Source organism: Megalops cyprinoides, chromosome 17, assembly GCF_013368585.1.
Source record: "Megalops cyprinoides isolate fMegCyp1 chromosome 17, fMegCyp1.pri, whole genome shotgun sequence".
Lineage (NCBI taxonomy): Eukaryota > Metazoa > Chordata > Actinopteri > Elopiformes > Megalopidae > Megalops > Megalops cyprinoides.
The window spans coordinates 4,863,806-4,881,025 of record NC_050599.1 but is presented as its reverse complement, the minus strand read 5'-3'; the positions used below and the strand labels follow the sequence as shown (position 1 = coordinate 4,881,025).

At 53.3% G+C, this 17,220-nt stretch overlaps 1 protein-coding gene across 1 annotated transcript in view; it reads right to left on the bottom strand.

Annotated features, from left to right (window-relative positions):
• rev3l (REV3 like, DNA directed polymerase zeta catalytic subunit) overlaps nt 1–17,220 on the bottom strand; it is a 65,654-nt gene that overhangs the window by 28,649 nt on the left and 19,785 nt on the right. The window contains exons 2-7 of the mRNA XM_036549284.1: nt 10,393–10,582; nt 9,062–9,136; nt 8,433–8,593; nt 4,117–4,273; nt 2,606–2,700; nt 513–617 (exon numbers count right to left, since the gene is read on the bottom strand). Of these exons, the coding sequence (XP_036405177.1) occupies nt 513–617; nt 2,606–2,700; nt 4,117–4,273; nt 8,433–8,593; nt 9,062–9,136; nt 10,393–10,582 (783 nt within the window). The remainder of the gene's footprint in view (nt 1–512; nt 618–2,605; nt 2,701–4,116; nt 4,274–8,432; nt 8,594–9,061; nt 9,137–10,392; nt 10,583–17,220) is intronic.

Below are 17,220 nucleotides of genomic sequence, written 5' to 3'. Positions count from 1 at the left end.
TGACAACAAGCTGGGGATCAGCTTCTTTGTGTGTGTGTGTGTGTGTGTGTGTGTGCGCGCAGTGTGTGTGTGTGTGCGTGTGTATGTGCGCGCGCGCAGTGTGTGTGTGTGCGTGTGTGTGTGTGCGTGTGTATGTGCGCGCGCGCAGTGTGTGTGTGTGTGTGTGTGTGTGTGTGTGTGTGTGTGTGTGTGTGTGTGTGCGCGCGCGTGCTGTGTGTGTGTGTGTGTGCGCGTGCGTGTGTGCGTGCGCTGTGTGTGTGTGTGCGCGTGCATGTGTGCGTGCGCTGTGTGTGTGTGTGTGTGTGCGCGTGCGTGTGTGTGTGCGCGCAGTGTGTGTGTGTGTGTGTGTGTGTGTGTGTGTGAGTGTGTGCGCAGTGTGTGTGTGTGTGTGTGTGCGTGTGTATGTGCGCGCGCGCAGTGTGTGTGTGTGTGTGTGAGTGTGCGCGCAGTGTGTGTGTGTGTGTGTGTGTGTGTATGTGTGCGCGCGCAGTGTGTGTGCTCGGCTGGCTCACCCTGCGACTCTGGGGGGTCGATCTGTGACGACTCGTTCTTCTCCCGGCGCCTCTGTTTCTCGTCCTCCCAGATGGCCTGCAGACCGGGGTTCCTCCCGATCTGAGCTGCAGAGACATCGCCGTGCAGGGTTACCACACGTACAGACACACACACTCATACATGCGCATACACACACATGCACGCACACAGAGCATTGCATTATCTGTCCCCTAGACACTGTGTCGCGTCTGTGTAGCATCTTACTTCCATAGCCCCACATACTGTACCATACACAGCCTGTACTGCCCCACACACAGCTCATTATAGCCCTCCTCAAAAGATCCAAACACACTGTACTACCACACACAGCTCATTATAGCCCTCCTCAAAAGATCCAAACACATTGTATTACCACACACAGCTCATTACAGCCCTCCTCCAAAGATCCAAACACATTGTATTACCACACACAGCTCATTATAGCCCTCCTCAAAAGATCCAAACACATTGTATTACCACACACAGCTCATTATAGCCCTCCTCAAAAGATCCAAACACATTGTATTACCACACACAGCTCATTATAGCCCTCCTCCAAAGATCCAAACACACTGTATTACCACACACAGCTCATTATAGCCCTCCTCAAAAGATCCAAACACACTGTACTACCACACACAGCTCATTATAGCCCTCCTCCAAAGATCCAAACACACTGTACTACCACACACAGCTCATTATAGCCCTCCTCCAAAGATCCAAACACATTGTATTACCACACACAGCTCATTATAGCCCTCCTCCAAAGATCCAAACATACTGTACTACCACACACAGCTCATTACAGCCCTCCTCCAAAGATCCAAACACACTGTACTACCACACACAGCTCATTATAGCCCTCCTCCAAAGATCCAAACATGCCAAAGACAGACAGCTGTGTCACAGTTCACCTCTACTGAATCCAACACCCTGATTCGCTGACTCACCCCCTGATTAGCCTGGCCTCTAAAATATCTGCCGCTGCTTCTGGGACTTGGGAAAAAGCACATATGGTACCCCCCCTCCCTCTCCCAGCCCCCCCATCTCATAATCTGTGTGCCCACAGCCAACAGCCTTGGATCCATGGACAGCCAATGAAAAACACAATCCAACATGCAAGCACAGTTTCTGCTCCAGCAGGTTGTCACATTCATGCGAACAATAGAACATGATGTTCTGATTGCGCTGTAATTAAGAAGAAGTTTTTAACGCCCATACCGTGTGCGACACACGTTTAAGGTCTCAAGGCTGTTCAGCATTCACACATTATGCAGAACTGGCCAGAAAAAAAAACCATCTGCAAAATGACTGCTAAGACCCGCCTCTCTCCTCTTACCAAAACCAACACCCCACTCCACCCAACCCCCTATAGCAGGCCTCTTTGTCCCCCTCTTTCCTTCACCCCGGCTGTGTGTAGCCCCTCCATACAGGAATCCCTCAGAGAGACAGGGGAGAGTACCCTGTCTGTCTGTCCGTCTGTCCCTCCATGCAGGAATCCCTCAGAGAGACAGGAGAGAGCACCCCGCCTGTCTGTCTGTCTGTCTGTCCCTCTATGCAGGAATCCCTCAGAGAGACAGGAGAGAGCACCCCGCCTGTCTGTCCATCTGTCCCTCCATGCAGATATCCCTCAGAGAGACAGGAGAGAGCACCCCGCCTGTCTGTCTGTCCTTCTGACTGCCTCTCCGTGCAGGAATCCCTCAGGAAAGCACGGGACTGCACCCCGGCTGTTTATTTTCGGCTGGGCAGGGAAGTCTGTAACAGATCTGATGGGCATGATCGCAGGGGCTGGCGGTGGAGGGAGGGGAAACTGCACGGAGGCTTTGATCTGGAACAGACTCCCTCGTGCTCTTCAAGCACTGGCAGAGTGTCAGGGAGAACCTGGAACAGCCCGGCACTGCGCGGGGGTCTTCCCCCCGCCCCCCCCCGCCCCCCCGCTGCCCAAACCAGCACCTCTGAGGCCTGCAGTCTCCACAGCGCTAACGCTCACCTGCCCGATCGCCAAGCTCAGAACAACACAGAGCTCCCCCTTCCTGTCCCCAGATTAAGGCTGAGATGAGTATCTCTCTCTTACTCTCGATCTCCAGGCGGTTGAGGATGTCTGCAGCCACTGCGTCCACCTCCAGCTCACACATGCTCAGCTTCTCCACCTCCTCCAGGACCAGCGAGCTGCAGCACACACACAGGAGAGGAGTTACACACACACGCACGTACACACACACGCAGGCACACACACACACAGGAGAGGAGTTACACACACGCACACACACGCACGTACACACACACACACAGGAGAGGAGTTACACACACACACACACACACACGCACGCACGCACACACACAGGAGAGGAGTTACACACACGCACACACACGCACGTACACACACACACAGGAGAGGAGTTACACACACACTCACTCACGCACGCACGCACGCACGCAGGCACACACACAGGAGAGGAGTTACACACACACACACTCACGCACGCAGGCACACACACAGGAGAGGAGTTGCACACACGCACACACACACGCACGTACGCACACACACAGGAGAGGAGTTACACACACGCATGCACACAAGCAGGAGAGGAGTTACAAACATGCACACACACGCACACACACACGCACGCACGCACGCACGCACACACACACAGGAGAGGAGTTACAAACACGCACACACACACACACACACGCACGCACACACGCAGGCACACACACAGGAGAGGAGTTACACACACACACACACACACACACACACACACGCACACACACAGGAGAGGAGTTACACACACGCACACTCACACACACACACGCGCACAGGAGAAGAGTTACACACACACACACACGCACGCATACACACACACACACACACAGGAGAGGAGTTGTTATGCGCACACAGAAGAAACGTCTTGCTTACACATAGGAGAGGAGATTCAGTCTCATTCACACACAAGAAATGACTCAGACACACAAGAGGAGTTTCAGTCTAGCACACAGACAGGAAGTTCTCGTTTACACACAGGTGAGCAGAGGTCAACCAGAGACGAAAAAAGAAAAGGGTATGAGTTTCTTACAGAAACATTTATACACGGGTGACAATAGTTTCAGTCTCTCTCTCTCTCACACACACACGCACACACACACACACACACACACACACACACATCTCAGTCACACACAAATGAGAAGAAGACATACAGAAGAAGTGTCAGTTACAGACACACACACACACACAGGTGACCAGAGTCTCATTCACACACACACACACACACACACACACACACACACACACACATATATGCAGACGCAGGTGAGCAGAGAATGTATTTCTTGAAGAACCTACTCCTTACACATGCATACATCCACATAAACCACAAAGGTAAGCAGAAAGTAAACCACACACACAAGCACTCAGGCACACACACACACACACACGCACGCACGCACGCACGCATGCACGCACGCGCACACACACGCACACACAGACAAACGCACGCACACATACACACGCACACACACGCACACATGCACACACAGACACACACCTGAAGAGTGCATGTGAAAGCCTACAGGAGTCCCACTCACCAGGGGATGGCCTCCTCCTCCCAGCGGACGAACGTGCCACCCAGCGTGGAGTCGGACAGTTTGGAGGTGCAGGGGCTCTTCCACAGGCTGCCGCTTGCCCTGCTGGAGGGTCCCGGCCGGTCCTGGGCCGAGGAGGACGGTGAGGGCGAAGTCTCCTCTGCAGGGGGGAGAACGGGGGAGAGGGGTCAGAGAGCAGGCCTCCGCAGGAAGGGTGGGGAGAGAGACCCTCCACAGAGACAGTGGGGGGGGGGGGGGACCTGGGACAGGTGAGGTGACAGACACAGAACTTTTCTTCCACTGAGGGGAACAGCAACAAATAACTGCATGTGTTTAACATCACATTACATAACATGACTGTCATCTACCAGACACTCCTATCTGGAGCAACTTACATAGGTTACAGTATTTACATATTATCCATTTATACAGTGGGATATTAACTGAGGCAACTGTGGGTTAGGTACCTTGCCCAAGGGTACAGCAGCAGCGCCCCACTGGGGAACTGAACTAGCAACCTGTCGATTACAGGCCACACCTCCTCACAGCCGCCCGGTGTGGCACGGTGGTTTTGATCCTGCTTCTTAAGATCTGTCACCATACACTCCAGATCTGCGCTGGAAGCACAGCTCGCGCCACATTCCTCAGCCTGACCTTAATGCTGGGAGCAGACCGCTCCGCAGACGGCCAAAACATGGCCAAGCACATTCAAACATATTTGCATTTGGTTCTGAACATGCCGCTTGGATCCGCGGAGCTGCGAGACCAAGCGCGGCAGAGCTCGTTACCAGACACTGCGAATGCTTTTCTCATTCCCCCATCTGATCGCTAACGCAAAACTCCTCCGTGATTGCAACCAGAGACAGCAAGTTTAAAGCAGCTGCTCTTCTCAGCCCAACCGCTTGACCGACACGAGAACGCGTTCAAAGGAAAAGCTGCGAGCGGCACAGCGGCAGGCAGTACAGGATATTGTTCGATTTGGAGCTCTTGGAAGTTCATCCAAAATCCTTTTCTCTTGCTTATGTCCCGGAGGCAAGGTGAATTTGCCGCCAAAATCCGCTCTTTGTTTGGGGAGGGTCTTGCGTGAACGTCTTTAAGAAGCCGTTAATCTGGAGATGAGACTTCCTGCCGGTTCATTAACTCTTTCATGCACTCCGGCGCCGTGCTGGGCCAAGGGGGAGAGACTCTCCCGTCCCATGAAGGGGGACTCACTCAGGCATGAAATGGCAGATACCTGTCCCACAGCAGCCCAACTGAGGATTAGGGCTTACTGAAGATCAAATGGTGACGGCTCCGTCCCGCCCCATTCACGAAGGAAAGAATAAACAGGTCACAGCTCCCAGAGATCTGAGGGAAAAAAAAACCTACAACCTACACTCCTTCCGCTCCTGCCGAGCCGAGTTCAGAGCAGGGGATTACCTTCTCTTGTGTCTCCTGCCAACCTGCCTTTTTACCCCCGTGATGTTCCTGTCCCTGACTGGCCCGAAACGGCCCAACTTGCCTGGGTGTTTATTTTGATTAAGCTGGAGCTCAATGCCCCGCACTGAGAAGACGCAAAGACGTTAATATCAAAGACCAAAGCTAAACACGTGGGGCGTCTCAGTGACGGACGGCATGGTGGCGGAGCGTTTTCGGTGGGAGGAAGTGTGGCAGAGGCAAGGAAAACACATCACCCCTCTCTGGGCGCAGCGACAGGCGGTGACAGTCGTAATGTGGCACAGTGTTTCACTGGGATACAGGGGGAGCGGGGCAGAGAGGAAAGGCGAAGAGGTTGTCCCTTTCTGGATGTGGTTGGGCGCGGTGACTGGACAGCATGGGGGGGTGGAGCGTTTTGCTGGGAAGCAGTGAGAGGGAAGGCGGACATGTCGCTTCTCTCTGGGTCAGGCAGAGCGTGGTGACGGACGGAGCGCTTCTCCAGGACACGGTGAGAGGGAGGTGAACACGCTGTGTGTCCGGCTGTAGTAACGGGCGGTGAGAGGGAGGTGAACACGCTGTGTGTCCGGCTGTAGTAACGGGCGGTGAGAGGGAGGTGAACACGCTGTGTGTCCGGCTGTAGTAACGGGCGGTGAGAGGGAGGTGAACACGCTGTGTGTCCGGCTGTAGTAACGGGCGGTGAGAGGGAGGTGAACACGCTGTGTGTCCGGCTGTAGTAACGGGCGGTGAGAGGGAGGTGAACACTCTGTGTGTCCGGCTGTAGTAATGGGCGGTGAGAGGGAGGTACGGCAGTGGAGCGTTTCTCCTGTCGCAGCGAGAGGGAAGGTGAGCAGTCCCTCCCCGTTGGAGCGGAGCAGCAGGGATGTGAGCCTCGGTGGCCGCTGGCCTCGGCTTGCTCTTTCTCCTCACGCGTCTCTGCTCCTGCTTTATGCAGCGCGCTGGAAGCCGGCCAGAGCTCTCTCCGGCGAGCGCGGGGGATCTGAAAGAGCGATTATCCTCCCCCTGACCCGGCCTGCCGAGGGGGGTGGGGGGGGGTGAAGTGAGGTATTACACATCGGCAGCAGGATCGTCCCCTGGTGAACCCAGTCCCTGCCGGAGAGGGGGGTCGGAGTTGGCGTGTGACTCATGCACCGTGTGCGGTGTCGCATCCTGACCAGCGCCGCTGGGGCAGACAGAGGGAGTGCGTAGCGCGCGTGGGGGGGGCACAGCAGGAACGCAGTATGAGCGTAGCACAGTGGCAGCCCCCGCAGTGTGGAGCCGCAGCGGCGCAGGGCTACAACACCGCTGGCAGCGTGACACAGAGCGCCTGACCCAGACTCCCAGAGTTCCCCGGGAGAGCCCCACGCCGCAGGAGCGAATCAAAGGGCAAGCGTGAACTCAGACACAGCACACAGCTGAACCGCACTCATCCACTGCAGAACCGCAGTACTGACAAGTGATGCGAGGACATAAAATACATATTCTTGTGGAAAAATCACACTAACGCAAATATATACCCAGATTACACGAAGAGGAGCAAATCAGACAGGATTGGGAGAGTGTGACATTAGCAACTTCTCAGGTAAGACCTGGTCTGTTTCCCAATTAAGGGAATACACACATTCCTGAAATTTTTAATCTAATGTGGTTCTTTATTTGTCCTACAGTGATTGCTGGCAGTATCTGCAGTACTGATGCACCCTCTCGGCGCTGCTGGATCAGGTGTCCTTCTCCTGGTGACTGGCCGGTATCCTACACTGTGGTGCACCATGGCCTGGGAGCCTGATGCGGTCCATCAAACACACCTGTGCACCAAACGGGTCTCCAGGTAAAACTGCTGTCAGATGATGCTGCAGTAAGTTACACTCCAACGGTGTGCTCCGCCGTGTCCAGATCATCTCAGGAACCTCACCAATTTTCACCTCAGAGCTGCAGATTTTGATCGGACTTCCACCTGTCTGATTGGCTGGGACTTGCTGTAGCCATAGCTCTAGCTCTAGCTCTACCTCTCCACAACTCTCTTCTTCTTCAGGTTGCTCATGAAAAGGCTTCAAAATACAGTTCAAAATACAGCTGGGGTTCTGGGATCTTCCCAGAAACCTGATTAGAACGCAGGCTCTCCCTCACCAGACACTGAAAACCACAGCCTGGAAACTACCAGAGCCTGAGCCATGAGCACTACCACAGTGTAAGATGCCAGGTAGGAATGAGAGAGCAGAATGCGGGCAGCCAATCGGCCAATCCCCAGGCCAGAAAGAGGATGTGCAGATGAGCTTCCCTGAGCATTCTGAGGTCAGGACCGACAAGACTTACACTCAGATACTTTAAAGAATACCAGCATTTTAATAATAAACAACATACAAATGGTTCAAATGTGTGAGGATAGCCGGTTTTGAGAGGGAATGGGAAGACTGTGGGGAAAAAAAATGTGGGAAGACTTTTAGGGGAATTAAACTGACCACTCATCACTCGTGCGTTAAAGCAGGGGTATGTAGCCCTCGGACATTACAGCGTGATGTCAAAGTTGGTGAATGAAATGGGAGTTTTCCACTGTGACACTGGCTCCTGGCTTTTCTTTACGCCTACCTAAAAACTATGCTCTCACACACCAAAATGTCTATTCATTGAGCAGCCTGTGTTCTCCATAGCGTCATTTTGGGGGACTGACACACAGACACAGACACAGACACAAACACAAACACTACACCCGGCTGTACAGGTGCCCGTTCATCCTAGGTCTCTAGAGGGGCGAGAGACGAGAGGTGAGGGATAAGGGGTGAGGGGTGAAGGGAGGGGGGTGACAGGCTGGGGGGGTGAGGGGTGCGGGGAGGGGGGTGAGGGGAGGGGGGTGACGGGCTGGGGGGGTGAGGGGAGGGGGGTGACGGGCTGGGGGGGTGAGGTCCTACCTTTCCGCCGGGCCCTGCGGAACTTGACGGCACCCAGGTTGACCAGGTTCATGCCGTACAGGTTGTAGTCGATGAAGAGCTGGAGCAGGAAGGGGATGTGGGCCTCGTGGGGCTGGTAGCTCTTGTTCATGACGGCTCCTCCCTGCAGTAGCTCACAGACCCTGAACCAGACAAGATTCAGCTCAACTACGCGTGCATGAGAGGGAGCAGGATCAAAAACCACGATCCTCTCTGTAACTCAGCATCGGTTCAGCTTTAAACGAGAGCTGAAGAGGTCTGCACCTTCTCCAGCCATCCACACATTGCTGCTGTTGACCGTTTCAACCACAGGGTTGAAATCATTAATGTGGATGATACACTTCACTTATAAGTCTCCTCTCTAAGAAAGAACTACGGCCTTGTGAAGAAATTAAAAAAAAAACACCAGAAATGCACAGCCATCCTCAGCAGTACATCTACAACAGGAAACCCCTGCTTAACCGTCACTGAAACCCACTACAGAAAGCAGGCTTAATGAGACCACACACTCAAACACTAAGACACTTGAGTGACTAACTAAAAAAGCACCTGCCTTAACCACAGCTTTCACTGATGGTTAGAGCGGAGTGTAACGAAAATAAGACACTCACCTTTTCACCATCTGAGGATTGTAGAGATAGATCTTCATGAACTGCTTCTCTTTGGCGTGGTATCCATAGAAAGGCCTAGAGGAAGAGAGGAGACCAGTCACGATCAGTGAGGAGACTCTGTGTCAGTACTGTGTGTACCTGATTTTGCCAATGCAAACCGTCTTCACTGTGCTCTTCAACTCACAAGGTGAGTGCCCCCCCCCCCCCCCCCCCCCCCCCCCACCCCCCCCCCCCCTTCCCCAAACCCCCTCCCCTCTCGCTTATCTTGTTTACATCTGAGATGCAGCAGGGGTCTCTGGGTGTCACACAGAGAATTTTATGCAAACGTTTTTTTTCCAACTGAATGCGATTTTAAAACATGAGATCCGCACTTCCCTGCGACACTGACTGCACTCGAACGCCGTCTGACTTCCTCCTGCCAGCCATCAGCGGGCGCAGAGTAAGGCCACTGCTTAGGCAGACTTCAGGCCCGATCATGTCCCGGGGAAGACGGGCTAACATTTTCACATTAACGTGGCTGGTAACAGACCGGCCCATTGTCTGAAACTCCGATTCACCCCTGGTACAGAAGAAAAACTAAGCGCAGGAAAGAGAAGCACTGGGATTATACTGTTACCTAGGCAACCAGTAAAGTCAATAGAACATCGGCTTCCTCGTGCAGCTCCTCCTTCCTTTTTGGCTATGAAAGCTGCATTGGGGGGTTACAGCATTCAGAGAGATATCCAGAGGTGCTCTGCGCATCGGTGCGCCGGCAGGCGATGCAGCACAACATGTTTAGGGGTCACGGGTGTGGGATAGAGAGTGTGATATTAAATATGTAACAGGCAGTTAAAACCTAGGCCCCATATCTCTCCCACATCTTCATTTAAATGCGTGCAGGAAAAACACCAGTGGGAGGAGGTGTGGGGAAAATGTGACTTCTCGAAAATGATATTGGGAACAGGCAGCAGTCTGTCTGGTACAGGAGGTGCACCTGTAACCTGCACCCTCCTGTAAGGGGCTTAACCTGAAGTAATTCCAAAATACATACACAAGATATAAGAATGGAAGCCACGGAAAATGTCCCGGATAGGGAAATGCATTGAGTTTAATGTAGTGAGTGGCAGCAGTGAAGCATAGTGGTTAAGGACTTGTAACCGAAAGGTTGCAGGTTTGATTCCCCAAAGGGGCAACCCAAAATTGCCTCAGTAAACATACAGCTGTATAAATGGATAACATTGTAAAAACCTGTAACTGATGTAAGTCGCTCTGGATAAGAGCGTCTGCTAAATGGCAATAACGTAATGTGATGTAATATAACTCAAGCGAAGAGACGGACGGACGGCACTCACATCCCAGACACCAGCGCGACCTTGAAGACGTGCTGCGTGCTGGAGGAGGGGTTTCCCATGGACACGTTGAGGGCGCGGTCAATGCTGAAGGCCACCTGCCGCAGGTAGCGTTCCGGCTGATGCCCGTAGCCGTCATAGGGGACGTAGACGTAGGGGAAGATGCCGTGCAGGTGGAGGCATGTCTTCTGACCTGCAGGGACGGGAGGCAGACAGGGGGGGTCAGGGGTGACCGGATCAAATGCCTGCTCATGGGTAGCAGTGCAGCATTGTGGCGAGAAGCAGGGCTCGTAACCGAAAGGTTGCTGGTTTGATTCCCTGCTGGGGCACTGCTACTGTACCCTTGGGGAAGGTACTTAGCTCAGAATTGCCTAAGTAAATATCCAGCTGCATAAATGGATAACATATAAAACTGCAATCTATGTAAGTCACTTTGGATAAGAGCATCTGGTAAATGACAATACTGCAATGAAAAGTCTTCCCACTGGACCGGTCTGGTCACAATACAGACTCTTGGCTTTCCCCACCTTATAGGGTTTTCTCCATTCCAGTCACTTCTGATTCGATGGGAAAATATGAAATGATGTGAAAATAACACGGAAAAAACAAACGTTAGCAATGAGTATGGCAGAATCTGCTGGAACAGACACTGCATCTCCTGCCGGTTGTGTCTCAGGAAGACAGGGAGAACATACGTTTACACGTAATAAAGTAATTTAGGAGCAATAACTCATTATGATTTACATGCCACTCCCATGATGTTCCGGTGAGTGATTGATAGGCCTCCACAGTCATTAATTACACACAGACCTGCTTTAATTTATGTGCGTGTTTGAAACAAAGTCAAAATGGTAATGTGGTATTTCTCAGCCTTTAGGACAATATTGATGTTCTAATATTTTATTATCCTCATTTCACCGTAACTGGAAGGTAGGGTGATAGATTGAAGCATCAAAGATGGCATTAAACACAACTACACCCCAAGCTGAGGTCAGATGCAGACATTTCATTCATTACTACACAGAACCGAGCAGGAGAAGCTAATGAGCGTGACAACCTGTATGTGATTTAAAAAGGCCTTTTAGTAATTGCAAATGAGGCAACACAAACCCGGGCAACGTCCGTGAGCAAACAGATACAAGCCCGGTATGTTGGTGGACTGTGACCTGGGCTGATGCAGGCTGGACTGTAACAGAGAGACCATGTTCACTCACTGCAGAGGTGAAGTAACTCAGGTGTTACAGACATGCAATGATTTCAGTTCGTCTTATAACCCTGAGTGACATCAGTGACTGCATGCACTCGGGACACTCATGTGGACTCCCAGACATCCCGGACAATGGCTGTGCATCTGCAATTAGACAACACCGCCTTCACTCCACACTCTCGAGTCCACAGCCCAAATGTAGGGCAGCATAAACAGTCCTCACAGGCTGAATCTGGTTACTGCATGACTGGACTGCATCCGCTTTGTATCTGGAGATCTGCTTTCTGCACACCCCCATCTGTCCACCCAACCCCCCCCCCCCCCCCCAACAAGCGTCACTATTCGCTGGGCTTGTGGGTGGGGCTTGAGGCCACTCCCCCCTAATTCACCCCTCTGGCTCCACTTTCGGGGCGACAGATGCCGTGGGTCCTGACGACTCCTCTGGGCCCGATCACACTGTCACTTTCTCAGGGATTTATCGCTGCAAAGAAAACCTGCAATGTTTACCCTCTGTGAATAGCTTATGACATTTTGGGCATTGCAGACTGCAGATATTAGGCCTGCCTATTTCCACCCAAGCGTTAAGACTAGATTAATAAAATAATTTAAAACGAAATGTTCTTTTTTTTGCAGTATTTCTAATTTTCACTCAGATGTAGGTAGAGTTCAAATCACTCTTCACCCCTTGAGGGAGGGAGACTGGGTTCTGAATGAATTCCCTGAGGGTAACTACTAGCAACGGCTGAAAATCTATCCCTGGTTATGAAGGAGAATGCTGAAAAATCATTTTGCCAAGACCAAAAGATAAATAAACTGAATAAAGTGAGCTTCTAGTTATTAACCCCCTACAAATCCCCAGACCCTGCAGTTATTGCAGTTCTTAATAGTCCTGTCATACTGAAAAACAAAAATACGGAAAAAGTTCCCTTTTACACCTTCATAGTTCCATCTTGCCCTTATATTTAACTATTTCACCAGACACTTACTTCTCAAAGGGTCAATCAAAACTGATACAATGCTAGGCTTTTCAATGTGAAACATAACAATCATGTTTCTCTTTATGCTAAACAATTCCTTCACACCCACAACCCCTTAACGTTTACAAAACCCCTCTCCCCTGCAAAACACTCCACCAGCTCATCTGTTCCCCTGAAGTCGTTTGAAATGCATGTCACTTTTTCTCGGGTTTGGTCTGAAGTTTGATTGCAGACGCAGAACAGAAACACCCCGACTTACAGCCGCCGCATTGACAAAGTGGCTCCGCTTCTCTCTACACTCTGTCAGCTGCGTCTAGACAGACACACACCTGGGAGCAGCTGCACAAGCGGATGTTACTCACTCTCCGGTGGGACTGACAAAGACTCCCTACTGACACAGGCTTCTATTCTAAGTGCCATTCATCAACCTGCCCACCGTCGCCTCCTTCAACATTGCCAGAGGCATCGGAAATAGAGCACGTGCCGTCTCCTACTGTACAAACTGCTCCATCTCTCCTACGGTACAGGCTGTATCATCTCTCCTGCCTCACAGACAGAGCCCTCACTCCCGCAACACAGAGCCCTCACTCCCACAGCACAGACAGAGCCCTCACTCCCACAACACAAACAGAGCCCTCACTCCCACAACACAGAGCCCTCACTCCCACAGCACAGACAGAGCAGCACAGACAGAGCCCTCACTCCCGCAGCACAGACAGAGCAGCACAGACAGAGCCCTCACTCCCACAGCACAGACAGAGCAGCACAGACAGAGCCCTCACTCCCGCAGCACAGACAGAGCCCTCACTCCCGCAACACAGACAGAGCCCTCACTCCCGCAGCACAGACAGAGCCCTCACTCCTGCAGCACAGACAGAGCCCTCACTCCCGCAGCACAGACAGAGCAGCACAGACAGAGCCCTCACTCCCGCAGCACAGACAGAGCAGCACAGACAGAGCCCTCACTCCCGCAGCACAGACAGAGCAGCACAGACAGAGCCCTCACTCCTGCAGCACAGACAGAGCAGCACAGACAGAGCCCTCACTCCCACAGCACAGACAGAGCCCTCACTCCTGCAGCACAGACAGAGCAGCACAGACAGAGCCCTCACTCCCGCAGCACAGACAGAGCCCTCACTCCTGCAGCACAGACAGAGCCCTCACTCCCGCAGCACAGACAGAGCCCTCACTCCCGCAGCACAGACAGAGCCCTCACTCCCGCAGCACACTCCCGCAGCACAGACAGAGCCCTCACTCCCGCAGCACAGACAGAGCAGCACAGACAGCAGCATCCAAGAGCAGCGTGTCTCAGGGCAGAGGCAGCTCAAACAGACAGACAACAAACTCAGCTCAAACAAACAAACAGAGCGTTGCAATCACAGGAGAGCTCCCGGAGGACAGCTCCGCGCAGCCAGCGGAGCATAGCCGGCGGAGCATAGCCGGCGGAGCGAGCTCACAAAGAGCCATTAACGCTGCGCGGAGGCGCGGCACACGCCGCCAGCCCCGCGCCGCGGCTCCCTGTCCGTCATGAATAAACATGCGCGGCTGCGGCTGCAGCAGAGCTTCAAACCCAGAGCACACGCTCTGCGCTCGCCGCCCGCATTATTCACCGCCGTGAATAAACACACTGACCCTCACCGAAGGAATCACAGAAAAAAGGGAACAATCTGTCCTTTCTTCTCACAAGACAGTGACAGTGACACAGGGAGAGACCCTGAGGAGGCTGGGAAAGGGAGGTCAGGACACAGGTTGAAGCAGGAAGGAGGAAAGAAAAAACACAGTACTGTGACTCCTCAGTGAACCCGTACAGTTCAAAGCGCACACAAAGGCAGCGGACTGACAAAAAAAAAAAAAAAAAAAAAACACTCTCAGGGCCGGGCGAGCGTTAACTCAGACGTCTCCCGCCGCCATTTGTGAACGGCTGTAGTTGCTTGGCAACGGGGCTGGCGAGCGCAAGCCCCAGATAGGCGGCAGGAAGGCATAAACGAGCGATTCTTTTACGCCCAGCTGGGCCGGGGGGTGGGGGCGATATCCGACCGGGCCCGCCGACGCACCCGCCGCTCCTTTAAAAGGCTCTTCCTGTCGGAGCCCTCCCCCCCGCCCCGCCCCTCAGCTGCTGAGGCCGGGGTTTTTTTTATGAATGAAGCAGAGCCCGGAGGAGCGCCCGGTGCGGCGGCGACCCGTCTGGGGATCGGAGTGACGCCGCGTGCAGGCTCGGCTCCGACGGCTCCCTCCTGTCCGGGGAGCTGCAGAGTGACTCAGCGTTACGGCAGCTCCCCTCAATGCACCTGCTCTCCCCGTACTGTACACTGAGCAGCAGGCAGCGGCGTAGCATAGTGCAAAGGAAGCAGGGCTCGTAACTGAAAGGTTGCTGATTCGATTCCCTGCCGGGACACTGCTGCTGTACCCTTGGGCAAGGTACTTAACCCAGAATTGCCTCAGTAAATATCCAGCTGTATAAATGGATAAAACTGCAAACTATGTTAAGTCACTCTGGATAAGGGCGTTTGCTAAATGACAACAATGTGATAATGTAATAATGTACAGTAATAACGTAATAATGTAACGAGACACAGAGACGGAAACACTGCGAACGCAGCGTCCTCTGAGATTCAGAATGCCCCGAGCCCGCCGAATGTTCGTGGAGAGGTTTTTCTCACCCTCCACACTGGCCAGGACAGGGGCCTGGCTCTCCCCGCGTGAGACGCACGCCCTCGCTAAGTCCACCGGCCGAAAATCGCATCGCCAAAGCAGGGAGAGCAGCGGGGACCGGTTACAGGGGCCTGCGTAACACAGCGCTACAGCGAGTGCAGAGTGCAAAGACAGAGCAGCCCGATTCTCATGCTGAGAGCGACGGCACTGTGGAGCTCACTGTCAGAGCGGGGAAACTCCCGCCGGACACAGGCAGGTGCAGGAGACCACAGAAAGACACCTGCTGCCGCCGGGAGCAGGGAAGCAGGGAAGAGTTTGGCTGGATGTGACAAGCGCTTATAAATGCAGTGAGTGAGCCATGCGCTTGGTGTGTGTTTAGTACGCACAAACACCTCCCCTGTGGTTCACTTCCACACGCTTTTCCCATAAAACTTTCCTGCAAGCGTCACATGTCATATGTACATGATAAATGATAAGCACTACAAGAGATATAGTGCTATTTTTTTCCTGAGTAACTGCTCTAGGCTCTCTTTAAAAGACAGGGGTTAGAGAGCTGAAGATTAACACTTAAAACAGCCCTGGTGATCTGAGAGAGAAATCTCCAAGGTGTCAACTTGAAAGGCCACAGCGGGAGACCTCATTACGCATACTGCACCACCGCTACAGCCAGAACCACGTTCTGTTCAGCTGGGGAGTTTTCATCATGCCGTCAGTCTCAAAAACCCTCAACCTACAGCATGTATGGGGGTGGAATCTGAATATGGGAGAGCTTTACAAATCCAACCTGCTCTCATACGAGACAACATGAAAAAATTAGCGTGAAAATATCCCCCACCCTAACAGCTTGAGAGACAAAGGCACTTAAATAGCTGTTATTTTCTCCTCCAGCCACAGGGGGGAGCTAGTCTCAAAAACTCCAGGGAATCTGAGGCAGCGTTGACACACAAGACCTCTGGACCGTGTGAAGTCTGGTCCACCATGGGGCTCACGCTGTGCATGCAGCCGACTCGTGCAGATGGACAGCTCAATCGGAAACGAGGCGGCGGAAATGGCGGCACGGTCAAAACAAGCGGGTTAATCGCGGAGGCGTGCGCGCACATGCTCCCTCCAGCGCCTGCGGATTCCGCGGCGCAAACAAACGCCGCAATCAATAACGCCTCCGCCAGCGGAGCGGGATTCTCGCCACCGTTTCCCCCGCCGCGTCATTTTTCTAATGAGTTAATTGCGGAGAGGCGCGATTTATAATTCCTCGCTCCAGCGCCAACTAATTCCAGACACATTAACGGTAAACGCCTGCAAAAAAAAGCAGCCCGTCTTCTGCTTTTGTTTTGTGCCCATTAGCCTGACCATTATTCTTCATAAAAGGTGCCGCGGCCGCGCCATGCGTTAGCGTGACCTGAGCAGCGGGGCGGGGGGGGGGACCTGCAGGTATCGGCGTGACACCTGGGCCTGCAGGCGTGTGCGTGTCCTGCCGCTGCGGCCTGCGGACGCGGACGCCGGAGACTCCGGAGGCGCAGGGAGAGGAGACGCCAGCCCCCGCTCCCCTAAATCACACCCTCACTGATGGATTTCCTCCAATCTTACGCTCTCTAAATTAACTTAGGGGGGTCCGGGTGAGAGTAATCGCTTTGCGAAAACAAGAAATTTATGCTCGGCTTTATAAACCAATTAAAGCGGGGTCCCGCGGAGCTCTCGGTCCCTGCAACCCTGCGGTTAGAGCCGGTCCGAGGGAGACTATTGAAATCCTGCCAGGCCTGCGATTTATGTAGTTGTGCTCTTGGGAGTGCGCCCAAGACAGACAGGGGCGGTGAAAGCAAGCGGGACGAGCTGCATCGTCGGGGGAAAATGCTAATCTCCCCATCCTTTTATGTAGGTGGTGCGGTAGAGGTGGGCGGGGGGGGTGTGTGTGGGGGGGGTGGGGGGGGGGGGGGGGGGGGGGGGCGCTGAAGGGGAGATAGCTGGCAGGCTGCGCTGGCACGGACGCCCGGGTGAGGG